Source organism: Ursus maritimus, unplaced genomic scaffold (genome assembly GCF_017311325.1).
Source record: "Ursus maritimus isolate PB19 unplaced genomic scaffold, ASM1731132v1 scaffold_25, whole genome shotgun sequence".
NCBI classification, from domain to species: Eukaryota; Metazoa; Chordata; class Mammalia; order Carnivora; family Ursidae; genus Ursus; species Ursus maritimus.
This window is the reverse complement of record NW_024425008.1, coordinates 11510290-11533091: the sequence shown is the minus strand read 5'-3', so window position 1 is coordinate 11533091 and position 22802 is coordinate 11510290. Positions and strand designations below refer to the sequence as shown.

Genomic DNA, 22802 nt, shown 5'->3' with positions numbered 1-22802 from the left:
TCCAATCAGAAAATCTAGAAAGAAGTTATTCTCATTTCCAGATACATTGAAGTTTTGTGTTACGTCAACATTTTATTTTAATTACGCATGGAGAGACACAATAATCTTTTCAGCACCTAGGGACTCTTAAGTGTTTGAATCCCTCAGAGGCAAATTTGCCTCTGACTCTATCCTCAACTTCACAAAAATAAGTGAGGCAATGGGTTGACGTTCTGGGGTTCACTGCATTATTGTTACTCTGTCACCCAGAAACAGGTGGTCTTATGATAAAGAGAAGGTCTGTTGAGAATTCATGCACAACGGCCCCTTGGACACTGGCAATTTCCCTGGTTGGCTGGAATATATGTCCTGTGCCCTAATCCCCAGTACACACGGTTGGATCCCACGGCTACAGCACCGTCACTTGGGAAACACGGGGATGGAGAATGAATGCTTCTTTTAAAGATTTCACTTAAAACCCTACTGAGATTTCTGCTTGCTGTGTCCGAAACTCTGGGCTCTGCCTATCAAGTGGTCTCTCTAGCCAGCGTAGTAGTGCTTCTACCAGTGAACATGATAATGATTCCACTGAGTCGGAAACCGGGGCTGCCGTGTAGCTTTTTTTGGTTCCTGATGTATGAGGAAAACAGGCTCTCCCGGACTAGATGCTTAGTTTCCCCTTATGTGGTCAAAGCAGTGTGCTGTCCCTCCGGAGCTTTTCCAAGAGAGTGCAGCTCTGAGCTCGGAATGTATTGCCCTCTCCTGACTGTTTGGGAATGGGCGCTCCCAGAGAGCACACAGAGGTACCTCTTTTGGAATTCCACCTGCTTGTATGTAGGTTTGTAAACGAATACCTTGCCCAGTGCTCTTCCAACACCCCCATAATGGAGGTCACAGTTCCCTCTTGTTAGGTACTACTATCTGGTTTTGAAGTTGCTTCAAGAAACCCAAATGGCTTTCTCTTTAATTCCCATGATGCTCTTCCAGCACACCCCCACACCCGCCTTTCCCCGGCAGGATCGCGTTCTACTCACGCTCTTTCTCGAACAGAGCAAGGCTCGGGTGTCCTGATCCCACAGAATGGGCTCCAGTCAATAAAAGCTAAAAAATACAGAAAACCCACTCCATACAGAAATGCTTATCATTTTATAGTTGTGTAAAAATCTCAAGGAAAATCTCCTATGTAAGCGTTAACCGAAGGAATTATCCACGTATTCAAAATAAGAAAATAGAACGGTAAACGTATGTGACAAATCGCAGTTTGAATTATAAATGGTAATCCTGGAGTATTTTTATCTTGGTTTTTTTTTAACATTTAAATATATTTGTCTAGGAATTGTCTTGTAAAACCAGCACATGAAGAGGAAATTGTGATTATCATTGGTTCAGTATTCAGATTGTCATCTATGAGGCATCTGATTGATACTGAAATTTGACAAGTTCACTTTGTTTCTTGTCATAAATTTTTGGCATATATCACTTGGGTGGATGTTACGTATTTGAAACATAAATGCTGTAAAAATCAATCCCCCCAGCACTACAGCCGCGGCAACAGCTATCAGTGTGTGTCCCGGAAATGGCAATGGCACTTCATCCACATAAATCTGCAACAGAAAAAGCACCGTCTTAGCTTCCTGAATCTAGTCATTTAAGACGCTGAACTTCATATGACTTCCGTAACGGTGGAGACACTATTAATTTAGCAAACCGGCTCAGACACATACAGACATTCAGCATCCACAAAGCCTAGAAACAGTCTCCGGACAATCTGGCAAGTACCAGTTGGCACACAATACAGAATACAAATTCTATTGTCGTAGGTCTTTAACCGCAGAGGTCGGCAGGATCCCTGCGCGGCAGGAAAGTGGTCTGTATTCAATTAGAGAGGAAGGACAGAGTGCCGGCAGCACAGGTAGGAGATGCCTGACTGCCCGCGTGACCGGGGAATGCGCTTCCTGAGCTCAGGATCTTGAAGAGTGAGTGGGTTCACAAAAGGCAAGGAGAAGTGGGGCGCCTGGGTGGCTCAGTCCTTAAGCGTCTGCCTTCGGCTCAGGGCGTGATCCCGGCGTTATGGGATCGAGCCCCACATCGGGCTCCTCCGCTATGAGCCTGCTTCTTCCTCTCCCACTCCCCCTGCTTGTGTTCCCTCTCTCGCTGGCTGTCTCTCTGTCAAATAAATAAATAAAATCTTAAAAAAAAAAAAAAGAAGAAGAAGGCAAGGAGAAGAATGGGCATTCCAGGGAGAGGGAACAAGCGTGTGCTCTTTCATGCTGTCATCTTTTTAGAAAATCCTCTATGTGCTAATGTAGGGAAACTTCTGTATATTCAAAATGCTTCCTACACCTGAACGGATAACTAGTAAAAACAGGTTCCAAGAAGAGAGACAGGACTATTGACAAAGAGGCACAGAAGTGGAGGCATACAGAAAGGTAGTTCGAGCCCGGTGACTTAGGTTTTCTCTGTGAAGTAGGAAGCTAGCTCATATTTTGAGGTAGAAGAAAGTAGAGATGACTGGAAATAGGACAGTGGTGAATACGGGAAAGTGCTAAGGGTCAGTAAGCTGCTTTAGGATACAGCTCAAGTTAAATGTACCACCATCCTCCCAGCGACCAAAGGAGGTATGCCTTTTCTTAGAAACAGCTGTTGTATGCCATCGATTCTTTCAGAATTTCTCTCAGACTCATTCTTTCCATTCCATGTTCAATACTGCTACTGTGAGCTTTATTACCACACTTTGTATAAACAAACCACTGAGCCTCCTCTCCATGCCGTCAATCCATGTTGACATAATAACATTGCCAGATTTGTCTTTGTAAGACACCCGTCTGTCTATAAAACACTTTTTTTTTTTTTTAAGTGAGGTTGCTTTATTTGCAGTGAAAAATTTTGACCATACTGAACTGGTAACGGGAAGTGGGATGTTATAAGCAGCAGAATTGAAAAGGTGGTCCTGGCCAAGTGGTGTGGAAAGCAGTGAGAAACCATCCTTTCCCTTCTGGACAAGTAAGTATCCTCATGGCAATGAATCAGCTGGCTTAGCCGTCTCCTGTTGTACTTTAGAGCCAATGCTGTGTACCCAATGGTACTGGAATTATTGGGAATTTGATAGAAGATATTAGACATGGGATGTAGATATTTCACTTGTGGTCTTCAGGGTGGTACTACCAGAAAACAAAAATCTTCCTTTTAAGTTAGACCATCAGAAGAATTTGGATAATTAGCTTTGTTAAGAAAGATCTAATCTGTTTGTGGCCAATGAGAGAGACAATTGTATGCTACGTGTAATCGTAATCGCAGAAATGAATTTTCTTTTCTATGCTGAAGTTAGAAAGGGCCAGAGGAAACAATTCATTGTAATCATAGTCTATTTGGGTTTTATTTGCATCTTTCTGTTCTGCTTCCTCAGTGTTGAGTATCGCCCCTCTTTGTCCCCACAGCCCTCATGGCTGACAGCAGCTCCTGGGGCTACAAGCTGTTTCCTTCGCTATCAAGAAAGAGAAAATTCATGTCCCAGCATTTGGAGCAAAAATCCTGCGATTCACTCTGACTGGGCTGCTATAGTCCACGTGTCCATTCCTGAACACCTTTTGTCAAAAATGTTTAATAGCTTCTTCTTGCTGACAGGAACATTCTAAGGTTCTCATTATGACCTTTAGGGTCTCCCACAGTTTGACCCTAATCTACCCACTGTCTTATACAGAACCTTGCATTCCAGCCAAGTGGTTATAAGCCATTCCAGAGCTAAGCTTTATGCCTTCTCTTACCGGTGTCTCTGCTGCAGCTGTTCCCTCCACCCAGAATGCCTTCCTTACCCATTTTTGACATAAAATAAAAATTCAGTCACCTTACCAGACACTAGAAACATTTCACTTGTTCAGTTAAGCCATCCATTATTTTTTAAGAGTTGAAACTCATATCACCTCTGAATTCTGTATTCGCCAGCTAAACCGCCACCTCCAAAGTTTTTGAAAACAGTTTCTCTTCAAATGTTTCCCCTCCAGTCTTCTTTGACTATCCAAATATTCCACACCAAGTCTAAAAAAAGGTTAGACCCCAGAATCATAGAAGAGTATGTTCTAGACACAATGTCTCTTTACTGCCAAAATACTTCAGTTTGTATTTCTTAAACACAAAGATCTCAAATAGCCATGGTATAATTACCAAAAGCAAGGCAGTAACACTGAGACAATGTTGTTCTCTAATCTACAGATGTTATTCAAATTTTGTCAATTATCCCAATAATGTCCTTTAAGTTGCGCAAAAATCCCCCTCGTTTCAGGATACTTTCAAAAGCAGGTGTCAACAGTCCCAAGAAACTTACACCCTTTTCTCCTGTTTCTTAATGATTCTCTTCCTTTGTTAACTGTATAACCCCTTCCTATCTTTCTTTTACTCATTTTTTGGTTCCTCCTTCATTCCTGAAGCTTTGTTTCCTTCTGTTGACACTTCTTTTCAGCCTGAAGAACTTCTTTATGCATTTTTTTTAAAAGAGAAGTTCTGCCAACAGTGGATTATCTTAGTGTTCCTTCATCTAAGAATGCTTTTACTTTTTCTTCGTTCCTGAAGGATGTTTTCACTGGATACAGAGTTCCGGATTGGTCGTCCTTCCTCCCCACCCAACCCCCTGTTCCTGGGACATTAAAGATGTTGGGCAACTTTCTTCTGGCTTCCATGGTTTCTGAGGAAAAATTAGCAGTCGTTCAAATTATTGTTTACTTACATGGCTTTGTTTTTGCCGTTGTTTTGGCTGCTTTCAAGATTTTTTTCTTTATCTTTGATTTTCAGTAGTTTGATTACGTTATGTTTAGGCAGGATCTCTATATCTTGCTCTGGATTCACTAAGCGTCTTAAATATGTAAATTTATGTCTTCACCAAATTTGGGACATTTTCAGCCTTTATTATTTCCTCCTCTTCTCCCCCTTCTCCTTCCCCTCTCCCTTTCTCCTCCCCTCCCCCATCTCTGACTCCTCCCCCCTCACCTCCCTCTCCTCACATTCCTCTTCCTTCTCCTCCTCCTCGCCCTCTTCCTACTTCTTTTTCCTGCATCAATCCCTTTTTCCTGTCCTTCATGGACTCTGGGGACATAAAGGTCAGACTTTTGATACTATCACATAGATCCCTGAGGCCATTCTTCTTAAAGTCTTTTCCTCAGAGTGGATTTCTACTGATTTGTTTTGAAATTCACTGATTTTTTTTTCTCTGCATATTTGTTCTGCTAGCAAGTCTATCCAGTGATTTTTAAATTTTAAATATTGTATTTTTCAGTTCTAAAATTTCCATTTGGTTCTTTTTAATGGCTTTCATTTCTCTGCTGAGAATTTCTTCCTTTTCCTTTTCAGTCATTTCAAAAGTGCTTACCTTTACCTCACAGAGCCTGGTTAGCACGGCTGGTTTAAAACATCTGTCTGATCGTTTCATTGGTGAATGAACTGCTAATTGTCTTTTCTTTTGAGAATTGATTCTAGTTTCTTAGTTATTGGCATACTGAGTAATTCTGGATTTATCCTGGACATTTAAGATGTTTCTATCGTGAGACTCTGAGTCCTATTAAAAATTCTCTGGAAGGGCGCCTGGGGGGTTCAGTCAGTTAAGCGTCTGCCTTCAGGTCAGGTCATGATCCCAGGGTCCTGGGATTGAGCCCCGTGTCAGGCTCCCTGCTCAGCAGGGGGCCTGCTTCTCCCTCTGCCTCTGCTCCTTCTCCCTGCTCGTGCCCTCTCTCTCACTCTCTCTCAAATAAATAAAATCTTTTAAAAATTAATTAATTGATTAAATTTTAAAAATAATTTAAAAAATTAAAAATTCTCTGGAAAATGTTGGGGTTTTTGTTTGTTTCAGCAGTTGGCCACCCTGGTTGAGTTCAGATCAAGTTATGCTTTACACTCTGCGGTGGCTCTGGCGTCAGTTCAGTTTGAAAACTTTGGCTATGCTCTTGTGTCTTTCTGGATCCTGTGTCACTCAGGGGTTAGTCTAGAACTTCAGTGGTGTTTATACTGCAGGCTTACTTCGAAACCTTGGCTATGCATCTTTGTTTTTGTTTTTTTGAATGATTGTATTTTCACCAATTTTATTTTATTTTTTATGTTTTTATTTACATTCTGCTTAGTTAACACACATTTACAGCAGTGTGGATCCATTACTGGGGCTGGCCTTAAGGCAGGGTCAGGACAGAAAAAGGAGAGAGGTGGGGAAAGAGGGAGGAGGGGGAGAAGGAAACAGGAAGGAAGGAAGGAAGGAAGGGAGGGGAGAGACAGGGATCTTGTTTCTGATAATGTGGTAACTATTTGATAATGAATGAGTCATTAATCCATTTAATCAAATCCCCATTCCTTCTCACCCCACCTCCCCCACAGGTAGCAAATGTCATTATATGAAGAAGCATAATTGAATTATTGCACACCATGGTGTAATTTGGGGAGACTGATTTTGGTTCCCAAATCTTTCGGATCTTGGTAGCTTTTGGCATATTAAGACTCTACCGTTACAATGAAGATAATCAGGAAGATTGTAATGGAAACTAAAATGTTATAGACATATGTTTCTTTGGGGGCGTGGGGTGAGAGGAAAGGTGGCAGAAATCTGAAAACGGAGTTAAAAATGGAAGATGGAGAGAGAACAAAAACAAATACAGGCACTTATTAAAATTTTCCCACTGTTGATGGGTCCTGCTACGTGTCATACACTCTACTTTCATCATTACTGACAATGTCACTCCCACTTCCAGGATCCTGTCTCCAGGCCTTGTCCATCACACATATTATGCCATTTTTCTCTTTCCTGTCTCTTGCACTGACACTTGTCATATTACTTCCCCAGCCGTCACCCATCAGTACCTTGTGCATTTACTGTACCTGAAATTCTTCAACTAAGTTACAAAAAGTGACCCCCGGAACCACGGACACTCTGAAGTGAAAAAGCTCAGAGCCCTGTGGAAAAAACACACCCGGTCATTAGCAGCATGGGCACACACGTTCTTTAAGTTAAAATACACAGGCACTTTCCGTATACATGTTGCTCAGAAAGTTCCAATCCCCTTCCTAAGGCTCTCGGGCATCTACTTCATGTATCAAAATAAAAATGGAGGGAGGACAATAGCTGAAACTTCTTTTTAGAGTGAGGAAACATAAACATAAAACCTAACATGGCCTTGACAAGCAGTTTGGGCTAATCCTCACATTCATGGTTTCGATGCGTCCACTCATCTTTATTGGCTTTTATAGCAATGACCTAGATTATATCAACTTCATGTGTTCTTACGGACAGTTGGAACCAGAAGACATACCTGGGGACATCTAGGTGAAGGATACCAAACCCATTTTATTCCCAAATTTTAGAAATACCTTTTTTCCTCCACCTTGAAAAACAGTCATTAGTTTTGCCTATCAGCTCAAAGAATAGTAAGTTAATATTCAATTCAACTTTCAGATACCTTTAGAAATAATAATATCAAGAGAAAGGGAGGAAAGGTAAACATCCTCCATCTACTTTAAAGATGTAATTTCTACAATTGACGGACATTTATACTTTAAAACTTAAACCAATCTTAGTTGAGACATATATATTTTCTTTCAACTCAAAACAGGATAAACAAAAGTGCTGTTAACTCACCTTTATACTTAAGTTGAGGCCTAAAGGATTATACACTGGAGCATTAAGATGTGATTCTAAGTAATTTTTCAACTTTTTTACATTTTCTGGTACACTGTGTTCTAAAAGAACATGAAGTAGATTTTAAGCACACTTATGTTATTTTCACATTTTGCATTAAATTTGCTACATAATCAAGGTACAAGGAAGGATCTCACTCTGCAACATGGCTAAGTTATCCCAGAATTTTGGTTTGACTTGACTGCATAGAAAATATATTTAGGGAAAATTAGGCCTTGTAGCTAAAATTGCATCTCCTCAAGGACACGGTCAGGAAGGACGAGGCCTCTGGGGCGCCTGTATGGCTCAGTCAGAAGAGTCTGACTCTTGATTTCAGCACAGGTCATGATCTCAGGATTGTGAGATCGAGCCTCATGTTGGGCTCCAAGCTAGGCAGGGAGCCTGCTGAAGATTCTCTCACTCCCTCTGCCCTTCCTCCACTCCTGCTCATGCACTCGTGCACATGTACTCTCTAAAAAAAGAAGAAGAAGAAGAAGAAGAAGAAGAAGAAGAAGAAGAAGAAGAAGAAGAGAAGAAGAAGGAGGAGGAGGAGGAGGAGGAGGAGGAGGAGGAGGAGGAGAAGGAGAAGGAGAAGGGGAAGAAGAAGAAGAAGAAGGACAAGACCTCTGACCACCTTATTCAGGCTGACCTTTCCTTCCAGCCCTTGCTCATGACCAGTTTTAACCTGCACATAGTTTGTATCTTTGGCAAGGAGATAATTCACCCTTAGAGGTTGCTAATAATTTTCAATAAGGTGGCAGAAAACGTTCACAATAGGATCATTTAAATCTTTTCTAAAAGATGTGATCAGGTATTCTTCCCTTTCTTACAATTCTTTCTAAAATCAGATTTATAATGTAGGGGTTAGCAGTTGCAGTGGTATAATGGTACAGGAGAGCTAAGGCGGAAGAAGCTCTGAGAGTAGCATTCGCCAATTTCCATGGTGTAAATAGTCTCACCATGGCTAATTTCAAGCTACTAATGGCTTAACAACTGGTACACAAAATGTTTGGATATTTAACAATCGGTGCTCCACATTAGTCTCCAGCACGCCACAGAAAATGGGGATGTTAGTTAAAACAAAATAGTTAGTAGTTTTCTTTGCTAGATTTCCATTTCTAGAATGCATATACCAGGCAGAGTAAAACTCATCAAATACCCAATGTCTGGATACTTGGTAACATATCAATGGCTGATCAAAATTTCATTTAATTGTATCTATGTATTTATCTTTCTACCTACTGATTGAGCGGTTACCTCAAAGTATTTATAAACAGAAAATATGCAGGAAAAAGTTGTATATTCAAGGTAAAATTGAATTGTGGTAAATTGCATTTTTCATTTTTTAAAAAGATTTTATTTTCTTCTTATTATTAATTTTTTAAATAGGCTACATGTTCAGCGTGGAGCCCAACATGGGGCTTGAGCTCACAACCCCGAGATCAAGACCCGAGCCGAGATCAAGAGTCAGATGCTTAGCCAACTGAGCTACCCGGGTGCCCCAAAGATTTTATTTTTAAGTAATATCTACACCCAATGTGGGGTTCAAACTTATAACCCCAAGATCAAGGGTCACATGCTCTACTGACTGAGCCAGCCAGGTGCCCCTCATTTTTCTTATTTAAAAAAAAAAACAAAAACTTCTGCATCTTTTAAATTATTTTACCATAGAATTTTGAAGAGACTTTGCTTGTATAATTAGAAGATAGATTCTTTTTTTTCCCCCTAAAGTTTTATTTATTTAAGTAATCTCTATACCCAGTGTGAAGCTTGAGCTCATGACCCTAAGACCAAAAGTCGCATGTTCTTCAGACTGAGCCAGCCTGGTGCTCCTAGAAGACAGGTTCTATGGGCTGTCTGACCATACCTTTTAGAACTTCCCTGTAACATTGCCAAAGCAGTCAAAAGAGACAACCGGATCAACAAGTAACACAAATTCAATCATTTTGGCTACTCATCTACAAAATGGCTTCCAAATGTTTTATGGTTCAAATTCTTCAAAATGCTTTTATGCCATGGAATCCAGGGCACTGAAAGTAATAATGAAATACGGGGGAGACAAGAGGAGGAGAGAGAATAGCAACGTGCCGGTTGATTTAGATTCTTCTCCAAAGAGGGGCGCCTGGGTGGCTCAGTCAGTTAGGCGTCCAACTCTTGGTCGTTCTTTGTGTAAACAGGTTTTATAAGCCACTTACCTAGGTAATAACAACATTAATTATAAGACAAAATAACTGTAGAAGAAAGCAAACCCTACGTAGTTTCCAGTTTTCCCTCCTATTCACTTCAGTCATGGTAACCAGATATGGGGTTTCCACTGGGATACGTCCGTTCTCACTGTAAATGCCCAAAGAAACTGGATATTGTGTAACTGGAAACTTAAAACGAGGAACCTAAAATTCAAATTCCAAGGATGAATGTCAATTTGGAAAATTCAAAACTAATTTCATTTCCTCGTAAAGAGTGAATAGATACATTTCCCCAAGAGTTTGGCCATTCTAAATGACATGTGCCTCTTAGGGCTCCCGCCTTCTCAGCACATGAAAAACAATCTGTCTTACAGTAGAATGAACGTGAACTCCAAAAGTAATACACAAATATTGTGGTAACAAAATTTGTCACTTTCTTTTGGACCTTTTCAGGAATTTGCTATGATGGTATTCAAACTTTTTTGGCTAATTCACATCTCACAGGGCACTGCATGAATTGGATCTTGCCCACCTCCCTTCCACCCCTCTCCTGGACAGCCATGATCTTTCAGCCACACTCTTGAAGCTCAGGCTCTGGTGTCAGAGTTCAAATCTAGCTCTCTCATGTATTAATGACGCGATCTTTGGCAAATTACCTGGCTTGTCTGTGCCTCAAATTAAATGAGACAAAGCATGGAGAATGCTTAGAGCCGTGTTTAGTAGATAGTACATGCTCAAGAAATATTATTGCAATTCAGTAAAGGGAGAGTTGTAAGGGGTATATGCAACCTCCCTCATAATTCACTGCTAACACTATGCTTGATATGGTATTAAGTGATTTTATCTTTACATAAAGGCTAAATATATATAAAATGCTATTATATAGTCTTACAAGGCCTTGAAATAGATCCCCTTGAAAGTTATATTAAGTTATATTAAGTGCACATTTAACTTAGGTTAAGGCAAACACCAATATCCATCCGATACACCTTTGAATGCTTTGAGACTAACAGAATAAAATATTTGAGACAGAACCCATTCTCTTAACCAACATACTATGCTGTCTTCTATTTTGTCACTACTACCAAACTGAACTCCTTGGTCACAAGGACTTCAACTTCTATATTCCCAGTACTGGTACGCATTAGATACTCAATAATTTCTGAACGAATCAATATCCATCGTAATCTAGTATAGTATATGACTGGTTATAAATTGTTTTCATACAGACACATGTGTGTGCATCTTTATAAGAATCCCGTGAAATGGACAGTGTGGTGCAGGTATTCTGTTTTGCAGAGGTGGTTCATTACCTTGTTTAGGGACATTTAAATCCAGATCTTCCTAGCTCTGTTTCCTGTTTATTTCTATGTCACAGTAAGACATTATTTCCACGTCTTAACTTCCATGTTTAATCGAAATGCACACTTCAAAATCTTATATTAATATGAAAGTACTGTCTTCAGGCAATTAAAAATTACCTTACCTTTTCTCTGCAATCGGAGAAAGCAACAGCATGTGAAAACTTCTGATCGTTTGTGCAATTACACTCCTCCCGAGTAGACATGTTAGCGCACTGTTTGAATTTCCCAGATCTCTGCAAATAGAATATAAGTTGACTTGCTTTTTTTGTGGCAGAACACCTGCAAATTGAGTAAATGCTCACTAACTACTTGTTTCCCAAATGAATAAAATCCCTGAGAAGTTAAGAGTGGGAAAAAGTCCATTAATAATGGACTAACAGTACAGTATTTCTGAATTTTGTTTCCTCACTTGGTAATTTGAACTCAAGTATCAGCCGGTTGCCAGGTTGATTTTTAACATGCATGGGACCTACAAAGCCTGTGTTACTCTGAATGCAGCACATCGCGGGCATGAAGGCAGAGACCTAGAAGGAGCAGATGGGATATGATGGGGCTGTGGACTCTACGCAACCCTCTCCAAGTCTACCGTTCCATACTTGCCTTTCTTTGTGGCGTTCAGTAATGCCATTTGAAATCTCCATTATAATTGTCCACTTGTCATTCATTTCTTATTTGATCACTCTTGCTAGAGATTGGCTTTTGATTTTGGAAATCAACTCTATTTTTTTAAATGTTATTCTTCCTTTTCCTTTTTTTTTTAGGATGATCATCCGCCCCCCCCCAGCTTCTTTTTTTCTTCTTTTTATTGAGACAAAATTCACCATTTTAACCATTTTCATGTGTACAATTTGGTGAGTTTTAGTACATTTGCAACGTTGTTCAATCATCACCACTAATTCCAGAACACTTTCATCACCCTAAATGGAAACCCTGTACCTATTAGTAGTTATTCCCCACTGGGTCTCTTGTTTGGCTCAGTCAGTGGAACATGCAACTCTTGATCTCAGGATTGAGTTTAAAGCCCCATGTTGGGTGTAGAGATTACTTAAAAATAAAATCTTAAAAAAAATAGTCACTCTTCATTTCCCCCTTCCCCCAGCCCATCTATTCATTCTGTTTTTCTATCTCTATGAATTTTCCTATTCCAGACATCTTATGTAAGTGGAAATATACAATATGTGGCCTTTTGTGCCTGTTGTCTTTCGTTCAAATACTGTTTTTGAGGTTCACCCAGGCTGCGGCATATGGCAATACTCCATTCCTTTTTATGACTGAGTAATATTCCATTGCGTGGCTATTGCCTATTTCGTTTATCCATTTATCAGTTCATGGATGTTTGGTTGTTTCCCCTCTTTGGCTATTATGAATAATGCTGGTACACATTTTTCTGTTTGAACATACATTTCCAATTTTTTTTTGGACGTATATCTAGGAGTAAAATTGCTGGGCTGTAGAGTAATTCTATATGTTTAACTTTCTGAAGACCTGCCAAAATGTTCGCCACAACATTTTGAAAGAGCTACACTATTTCATATTCCCCTCAGCAATGTATGAGGGTTCCACTTTCTCCACATCCTCACCAACATTTGTCATTTTCCATTAAAAATACTATTATAGGCACCCTAACGGGTGTGAGGTGGTATCTCATTGTGACTTTGGTCTACGTTTACATGAGGACTAATGACATTGAGCATTGTTCATGGCATTGTTGGCCGTCTGTATATCTTCTTTGGAGGACTGTCTATTCAGAGACTTCATGTATTTCTGCCTGGGTGGTTTGTCTCTTCGTTGTGGAGTTGTAAGAGATCTTGAGAGAGTCTGGACACTAGATCCTTATCAGATATATGAATTGCAAATACTCTCTCCCATTCAGTGAGTGTGTTTTCACTTTCTTGACAGTGTCCTTTCATCCACACACAGAAGTTTCTAATTTTGATGAAGTTCGGTTTATTTATTTCTCTGTCGTTGCTTGTGCTTTAGGGTCATATTTAACAAATCATGACCTTATACAAAGAGACAAAGGTATACCCTTATACTTCCTTCTCAGATTTTTGTGTTTTAGCTCTTACATTTAGGTTTTCAATCCATTTTAAGTTAATTTTTGCATATGGTCCAAGATAGGTGTCCAAATTCAACCTATTGAATGTAGATATTCATTCAGTTGTCATGGCACCGTTTATTAAAAAACCTATTCTCTCTCCTTTGAGTGGCCTTGGCACACATGTCAAAACTCAATTGACCACAGATGTGTGGGTTTATTTCTGATTTCTCAATTCTATTCCATGGAGATATATGTCTATCCTTATGCCATCATCACGCTGTTTTGATTACTATGGTTTTATGGTAAATTTTGAAATTGGGAAGTGTGGGTTCTTCAACTTTGTTTTCTTTTTTCAAGATTGTTTTGGCTGTTCAGAGTCTCTTGAAATTCCTTATGAATTTTTTTTTTTTAGATTTATTTATTTATTTATTTATTTATTTATTTATTTCACAGAGATAGAGACAGTCAGTGAGAGAGGGAACACAAGCAGGGGGAGTGGGAGAGGAAGAAACAGGCTCATAGCGGAGGAGCCTGATGTGGGGCTCGATCCCATAACACCAGGATCACGCCCTGAGCCGAAGGCAGACGCTTAACCGCTGTGCCACCCAGGCGCCCCCTTATGAATTTTAAAATCAGCTTTTACATTCATGCAAAAAAGGCATTTGGAATTTTAATAAGGAATGCATTTAGTCTGTAAATCAGTTTGAGGAGTATTGCCACTGTAAGAATATTAAGTCTTCCAAACACGAACATGGGATCTTTCCCACATTTAATTCCCCTTTAACTTCTTCAGCTATGTTTTGCAGCTTTCAGTGTCCAAGTTCTGTATTTTCTTGGCTATATTTACCCCTAAATATTTTATTATTTGTGATGTAAATGGAATTATTTTCTTAATTTCACTTTTGTTCATTTTTAGTATACAGAAATACAATTTTTTTGTGTGTATTGATCTTGTATCCTGCAATTCTTTTTTAAACTCTAAGTTTTTTCTTTGTTTTTGTGGGTTCTTTAAAATTATATATATTATTAATATACATATACATATTATATATAATTTTATATATATATCTATCTATCTCATGTCATCTGTGAATAGAGATCATTTTATCTCTTCCTTTCTAATCTGGATGCTTTTTACTTCTTTTTCTTGCCTAACTGCCCTGGCTAGAACGTCCAGTCCAATACTGAATAGAGGAGGCATGAGCCTTGTCTTGTCCTTGAGCTTAAGGGCAAAGCTTTTAATCTTCCACATTAAGTATGATGTTAGCAGTGGGTATTTCACAGATACCCTTTATCAGATTGAGGAAGTGACCCTTTATTTCTAGTTTGTTGAGTACTTTTATCATAAAAGGTCACTGGATTTTGTCGAAAGCATTTTCTGCATCAATTGAGATGATCATGTGTATTTCCCCTTTGTCCTACTAATAGTGGTGTATTATAGTGACTGATTTCTTATGTTAAGCCACCTCTGTGTTCCTGGGACACATCTCACTTGGTCACGGTATATGATCCTTCTACCATGCTGTTGAATTTGGTCTGGTAGTAATGTTGTGGGTTTTATGTCTCTATATTCATAAGGGATATTGGTTTGTAATTTTCTTGCAATGTCTTTATCTGGCTTTGGTACCAGGGTGATGATGGGATCTTAGAATCAAGAAGTGTTCCCTTCTCTTCTATTTTTGGAAAAGTTTGAGAACGATTGGTGTTAAATTTTCTTTAATGCTTGGTGGAATTCACCAACGAAGCCATTTGATCTTTTTTTTGTTGGGAGGTTTTTGATTACTGACTGACTCAATCTCTCTACTTGTCTTAGAGTTATTGAGATTTTCTATTTCATTTTCAGTCAGTTTAGGTAATTTCTGTGTTTTCACTTAATCCCTGCAGCTAGGTCCATCTGTGATTTCACTGAATGGTTTCTTGAATTCAAATAAGAACTGGTTTGTAGGTTCCAAAATTATTTACCTTTGACTTAGGAAATAGATTTCTTGGTATAGGTTTGCTGGGATCTGCATGGTAAAAATTGTCTGTGAGTGGAATAGCAATTCCCATATTAGATGGAGGCCTGTAGTTTATCTGTAAGTGATTAAGCAAAGAAAGCATGTAATTCATAATTATTTACTAAGTCTTTAACTTAAAAATCTTGATTTTTCAGAAAAGCATTCAAAGCAAACATTTCATTTTTAGTTCCAGGCATGAGAGTAAATTTCTTTCTTTTTTTTTTTTAAAGATTTTATTATTTATTTATTTATTTGACAGAGACAGCTGGCGAGAGAGGGAACACAAGCAGGGGGGAGCGGGAGAGGAAGAAGCAGGCTCCCAGCGGAAGAGCCCGATGTGGGGCTCGATCCCAGAACGCCGGGATCACGCCCTGAGCCGAAGGCAGACGCCCAACGACTGTGCCACCCAGGCGCCCCATGAGAGTAAATTTCTATTCTCCCTGCACTCCCTACATCTTTTTTTTCTGGGAGTTCAACAACCTTAGCCCAGGGCAATATAATTGTTTAGAACTTGTAAATAAGTGAAAAACATTTTTAGTATGTAAAATAGCTACCATAAAGTAAATGCAAGAAAGTTTCAATACCTTATAAAAAGTCTTAGTGATGTATTTAGTAAATAAATCTTCAAGTTTGGTCAGTTGCCTTTTTTTTGTCACAGAGAAAATCATAAATAATAAGTTCATCAGCAAAGAATAATAATACATGTTTTTTAAAGTGTCACAAATTCTGACAAGGCAGAAATTAAAACTGGAACTACATCAAAATGGAACCAGTAAGATGGAACCAGGACAGGTCAACATAATGGCAGATTAACTGTATACAGCACAAAAGCCCCAAGATTATACCACCATAATATAGCATAACATAATTTTTAAAATGGCGAGACTGAGTTACCAGGAAAAGTCATTATTTCAGGAAGTGTTGGCATTTTAGAAATAAATAATTGTCACATCCTAAAGAGGACAGGAAGATTGAACAATAACTGGAGTGTTCTGTGCCTCTCAGGAAAGAAATGCTAAGACTGGATGGCCAGCCAATCACGCAAAAGTAATAAATCAAGGGTACCCTTAAAACAATCTGCTTAGGTTTCTTACCGGCAAAGTTTTGATCATATTGAAACCCTGACTGTCTTTGTGAACGCCACTAATCCAGTCTTCCAGTGGGATAAGCTTACTAGGAATGTGATGCATAGATTTGAGATAACTGCAGCTGTTTTTCAACGTTGGCACGACTGTTGTGACAAAGCACTCCGTAGATGCTCCCCAGATAACTAATGCCAATGAGGTTGAACCCTGAGAACATCCAAAGACATGAAGGTTACTGAAAGTAACTGTTCAATTACTGCTGCAACTTCCTTGCTGGTTATGGGTGTAGTGATCCGAAGGGGCACCTGCACCCCAGTGTTTATAGCAGCAATGTCCACGATAGCCAAACTATGGGAAGAGCCCAGATGTTCACTGACAGATGAATGGATAAAGAAGATGTGGAATATCTATACAATGGAATATTACTCAGCCGTTAGAAAGGAGGCAATCTTACCATTTACATTGACATGGATGGAACTGGAAGGTATTATGCTGAGGGAAACAAGTCAATCAGAAAAAGACAATTATCACATAGTTTCGCTCATATGAGGAATATAAGAAACAGCGCAGAGGAAGGGGGATTAAGTCCTGCATCAGACTCTGCACTCACTGGGGAGTCTGCTTGTCCCTCTCCATCTCCCTCTGGCCCTCCCTTCACTCATGCTCTCTCTTTGTCTCTCTCAAAACAAATCAATAAATTTTTTTAAATGTAGAAATACTAATAACTGTGATGATGTTGTAGACTCTGGTACCTCTATCCCCATACTCTATAGCCATTAAAAATGATATGTTTTAAAAAATTTTTACCAAAATACATTGAACCAGAATCTATGCAGGAAGGAAGCAAACATAAGAATCCAAAATGTTGGACATTCTATAACACAACTGATCTGATTTCTACAATTCAATGGCAAATGAAGAAAATGGACTAGTACTTAAGACACTTAAAGAAAAAGTAATCACATACCATGAGAATCTTGTTTGGCTCCCAATTCAAGCAAAACAACTATAAAAATATTTTTGAGAAAATTGGAGAAATTTGATTATGGACTAGGTTTTGTAGGATACCGAGGAAATTAAGTTTTAGGAACAACAATGGCATGATAATGGTTATATGAGAGATAATGCACATATTTTTTAGAGATATATATTGAATCACATAAAGAGTGAAATGACACAACGTTTGCTTTCATTCTAAAATATCTCAGACTATAAAACAAAACCAAAAGGTGGGGGGAGGATGATAAAACAAAAGTAGCAAAGTCTTGACTATCGTTTGAGTACTAAGTATATGGAAATTCTACTTTGGTCTATAAATGAAAGTCTTCATGATAAAGACAATTTTGGAATATGTAGAAAAATATTTAGTGACTCAAAAGGATTAAATCATAGTTAAGTGGAAGGGGCAAAATGTTTAAAGTGTGTATACAATGCTTTCCCAGTTCTAGGGAAAAAAGAAAAAAAATGCTGTCAGTTCATAGTGATTGAGCATTTTCCACGTGCCAGACATTCAGATGCACTACTTGAGTGATCACACTGAATTCTCAAAAACTACCCTGTGAGGTGGGTATTGTCATTATCATCTTCATTTTGTAGGTGACTAAACTTAGCCATAGTAAAGTTCCCGGACAGCACCAGAAGTGAGATCTATACCAGGCAGTCTCGTCCAAAGCTCGCTCGTTGAGCCTCTGTTCCGTAATGCTAAGATTTTATTTATTTGTCAGAGAGAGAGAGAGAGAGAGAGAGAAAACAAGCGGGGGGAAAGGCAGGTAGAGGGAGAGGGAGCCCAATGCTGGACTCGATCCCAGAACCCCGGGATCATGACCTGAGCTGAAGGCAATGCTTGACTGACTGAGCCACCCAGACATCCCTTGTAATGCTGTACTGCCTTTTTGTAATTCCCCAAATGTTAAAAGTGTTTAGTCATTCTTGAGAGGTAGAATTATGTGTAATTTTCCCTTCTTTCTCTTAGTTTATATTCTACGTTTTCCATAATTAATAGACTTTCTTGTAATTAAAGAAAATCTTACTTGACGTAAAGCTTTGCTAGCCGCAGAAATTTTCATTACATAACTATCGGTATCATCAAAAGAGCCTTCAGCTTTAACTTCCAACAGATTTGCGTTTCCAACAATGACTTTCAGTAGTGGTATTTCGAGTGTTCGAACACCTATGGAAACAAGGCTAAAGGTTAAAATTAAATCATTGTGTCTCGATTGTACTAAAGAAAAATCTGGAAACCAGAAAAGAAAAAAAATTAAATCATGAAAATTGTCAACAATTTCATAATGACTAGCTAGCTCATCAGGAGTCGAGAACATCTACAGAATCTATTATGAAGGCTTCATAATGGCTACGAATACAGTTAGGCATTTATATAGAGTTATCTTTGATGGCTCTTAGAAAAATTGAACTTCACAAATATTTTCTCACAGAAATATTGCTCCTCTCCATTTCTCATTCTTCAGCCAAGGTCTCAAACGCATGGAAAGGTCACTTGGACAGTACCGGTCACGCTCAGTGAAGAAACTAAAGATGCACGCTTGATTTCAAGAGTTATCAGCCCACTGTTGCCAAGACAAAACGAGGCAGGTAACATGAACTGTCATCAGGCCAGTTTCTGTCTGCAGGCCACCTGCTGGCCATCCCTCCATACTGAGAAATTTACTAGAAGAAGAGATTTGACAGACCATGTAGTCTGTCTGCCATCTTTACTAATCAGTAAATCAGGGTTGAGAAGTAGGAAATGATTTGCCCGAAGTCTCATCTGCAGCTGTTTTCCTTAACCCAAAGCGAGCTGGCTAGTGCTTCCTCAACTGTCGCTAGGTATTTTTGTTAAAATGCAGATTCCGATTTACCAGGGTCCGCAGAGGGCGCTGAGGTCATACATCCTCCTCCTCAGCTGTATTGAGGCATAACTGATGAAGAAAACTGTATATAAAGTATATAATGTGATGATTTCATATATATGTATATGTATATACACACACACACTGTGAAATGATCACAATTAACACATCGACCACCTCATAGTTACTTTGTGTGTGTAGTGAGAACATATAAGATCTACTCTCTTAGCAAATTTCAAGTACACAATACGGTACTATTATATTATTATTATTATTATTATTATTACTACTATTACTATTTTGGAGGGAGTGTGGGGGCGGGGAAGGGAGAGAGAGAATCTTAAGCAGGCTCCACACCCAGCACAGAGCCTGAAGCAGGTGTCAATCTCACGACCCTGAGACCATGACCTGAGACAAAATCAAGAGTCGGATGCTTAACTGACTGAGCCACCCAGGCGCCTCCAGTACAGTATTATTCACTATATGCCCCATGGCATATGTTACATCCCCAGAACTTACTCGTTTTACAACAAGAAGTTTGTATCCACTGACCGACATCTGTCCCATTTTTTTCCTACTCCCTAACCCCTGGCAACCAGCATTTATTCTACTCTCTATTTCTGTGAGTTAGAATTTTAAAAATTAGATTCCACATCTGAGTGAGATAATACAGTTCTTATTTATCTCTGTGTGGCTTATTTCACTTAGTATATCCTCGGGTTCATCCCTGTTGCTGCAAGTGGCAGAATTTTCGTCTTTTTATGGCTTAAGAGTAATCTCTCTCTCTCTCTCTCTCTCTCTCTCTCACAGACACACACACACACACACACGCACACACAAACACACACACACCATGTTTTCTTTATCCATTCTTGCATCAACCGACACTTAGGTTGTTTCTGTATCTTGCCTATTATAACCTGCAATGAACATGGGATCACAGATATCTCTGAGAAACTGATTTTGTTTCCTCCAGGTATATACCCAGAAGTGGGATTGCTGGATCATATGGTAGTTCTATTTTTCATTTCTTAAGGAACTTGCATACTGTTTTCCACAGTGGCTGCACCAGTTTACATTTCCACCAATGGGGCATGAGGGGTTCCCTTTTTTTTTTTTGTCCACAACCTCACCAACGCTTGTCATCTCTTGTCTTTTTGACACCTGTCATTCTAACAGGTTTGAGGTGATACCTCACTGTGGTTTTGATTAGCGTTTTCCTAATGATTTGTGATGTTGAACACTTTTTCCTCTATTTGTTGGCCACTCATATGTCTTCTTTGAAAAATGCCTATTCAGGTTCTTTGCCCATTTTTTAATTGCATTATTTGTGGGGGTTTGTTTGCTTTTTGCTATTGAGTTGCGTGAGCTCCTTATACCTTTTAGATATTAACCCCTTATCTGACCTATGGTTTGCAAATATTTTCTCGCACTCCACAGGCTGTCTTTTCATTTTGCTGGTTTCCTTTGCTGTGCAGAAGCTTTTCGGTTTGATGTAGTCCCGCTTATTTACTTCTGTTTTTGTTGCCTTTAATTTTTGTGTCATATCCAGAAAAGTCAGTGCCAAGACCAAAGTCAAGGATCATTCCCCCTTTGTTTTCTACTAGGAGTTTTATGGTTTTAGGACCTACATTTAAGCCTTTAATCCATTTCATTAATTTTTGTGAGGGGTGTAAGATAAGCGTTCAGTTTCATTCTCTTGGCTGTGATTATCCAGTTTTCCCAACATCGTTTATTGAAGACACTATCTTTTCCCCACTGTGTGTTCTTGGCTTCCTTGTCAAAGATTAATCAACCATATATATGCGGGGTTATTTCTGGGCTATTTTACTCCATTGGGCTACGTGTATGGTTTTTATGCCAGTACTGTAATGTTTGGATTAACGTAGCGTTGTAATAGAGTTTGAAATCAGGGAGTGTGATGCCTCCAGTTTTGTTCTTCCTAAAGACTGCTTTAGCTATTCAGGGTTTTTAATGTGATATACGACATTAACATAATGAAGGGTACAAATCATTGATCATCGCAATAGATGTAGAAAAAGCATTCGACAACATTCAACATCCATCCGTGATAAAAACTCTCGATAAATTTGGCGTGGAAGGAATGGAACTCAACACAATAAAGGTCATATATGACAAGATCACAGCTAACTTCATACTCATATGCCATCATACTTATCATACTCAAAGCTTAAAACTTTGCCTCTAAGGTCAGGAATAAGACAAGGATGCTTACTCTTGCTACTTCTGTTCAACATGGTACTGGAAGTCCTACCCAGAACAATGAGGCAAGAAAAAGAAATAAAAGGCAGCCAAATGAGAAAGGAAGAAGTAAAATTGCCTCTGTTTGCAGATAACAGGAGCTTATATAGAGATAAGTGAGGTTGCAGGATACGGAGTCAAAATACAAAAATCAGCTGTGTTTCTGTAGACTAACAACGAACCATCCAAAAGAGAAATTAACAATCCCATTTACAATAGCATCGAAAAGAATAAAATACGTAGGAATAAACTTAGCCAAGGAGCTAAAAAACCTGTACACTGAAAACTATGAGATACTAGTGAAAGAAATCGAAGAAGATACAAATAAATGGAAAGATAACCCGTGTTCATAAATTGCAAGAATATTGTTAAAATGTTTGTACCTACAGACTCAATGCAATCCATACCAATATTCCAATAGGGTTTTTCGAAGAAATAGAAAAAAACATCCCTAAAATTTGTGTGGAACCACAGAAGATTCTGCACTTCTAACAAGCAGCCAGGTGCTGCTGATGTGGTTGGTCTAGGCACCCACACTTCAAGTAGCATGCACTAGGCTTTGCTTCACAAAGAGGCAACTGAGTTCATACACTGATGACTATTTGCTTCCATCAGGCCGAATGAGTAAAACTGTACCATTCAACAATGAATTTGATACATTTTAAAGCTGAAATATTTAGAACACTGTAGGACTTGCACCAGAATATGAAGAGATAACAAAGGAACAGAATTTTAAAAATCCAGAATGGTCAAGATGATAGGTAAATTGTTTACTGTATTCTGAAGCCAGTTAAGAAAGGTCACAGTGGGGCGCCTGGGTGGCATGGCGGTTAAGCGTCTGCCTTCGGCTCAGGGCGTGATCCCAGCGTTATGGGATCAAGCCCCACATCAGGCTCCTCCACTATGAGCCTGCTTCTTCCTCTCCCACTCCCCCTGCTTGTGTTCTCTCTCTCGCTGGCTTTCTCTCTCTCTGTTGAATAAATAAAAATAAAATCTTAAAAAAAAAAAAAAAAAGAAAGGTCACAGTATTCAAGAAGTGATATTGGAACAACTAGCTAACCACCTACAATATACCAAAGCAAAATCTACATAAATTAAAGATTTAGACGGAAAGTTAAAACTATAAAATTAAAATTCCAAAATTACTTGAAGGAAATATGGACAATTAGTCATATAATCAATGAGAAAGGATTTTAAGAGTTTCAGGAGGAAGGTGGTTTTGCTTTGTTTTGTTTACAATATTTAGGTCCACAATATTGATTGAAACAGAAAGATGTCCCCCAATTTTTTTTTTATAATTTTCATTTGTATAAATTGTATTTGGTTCTGTTTTTCAAAAGAACCTTTTAAAAAAATTGTGTTTTGGGCACCTAGGTGTCTCAGTTGGTTAAGCA

The 22802-nt window shown here is 38.9% G+C and overlaps 1 protein-coding gene across 1 annotated transcript in view; it reads right to left on the bottom strand.

The window, feature by feature from the left end:
* Nucleotides 1-1193: 1193 nt before the first annotated feature.
* CATSPERB (cation channel sperm associated auxiliary subunit beta) overlaps nucleotides 1194-22802 on the bottom strand; it is a 105828-nt gene continuing 84219 nt past the window's right edge. The window contains exons 19-26 of the mRNA XM_008698580.1: nucleotides 18328-18467; nucleotides 16307-16504; nucleotides 15178-15288; nucleotides 11297-11407; nucleotides 9879-10014; nucleotides 7586-7686; nucleotides 6829-6903; nucleotides 1194-1583 (exon numbers count right to left, since the gene is read on the bottom strand). Of these exons, the coding sequence (XP_008696802.1) occupies nucleotides 1380-1583; nucleotides 6829-6903; nucleotides 7586-7686; nucleotides 9879-10014; nucleotides 11297-11407; nucleotides 15178-15288; nucleotides 16307-16504; nucleotides 18328-18467 (1076 nt within the window). The 3' untranslated portion in view covers nucleotides 1194-1379. The remainder of the gene's footprint in view (nucleotides 1584-6828; nucleotides 6904-7585; nucleotides 7687-9878; nucleotides 10015-11296; nucleotides 11408-15177; nucleotides 15289-16306; nucleotides 16505-18327; nucleotides 18468-22802) is intronic.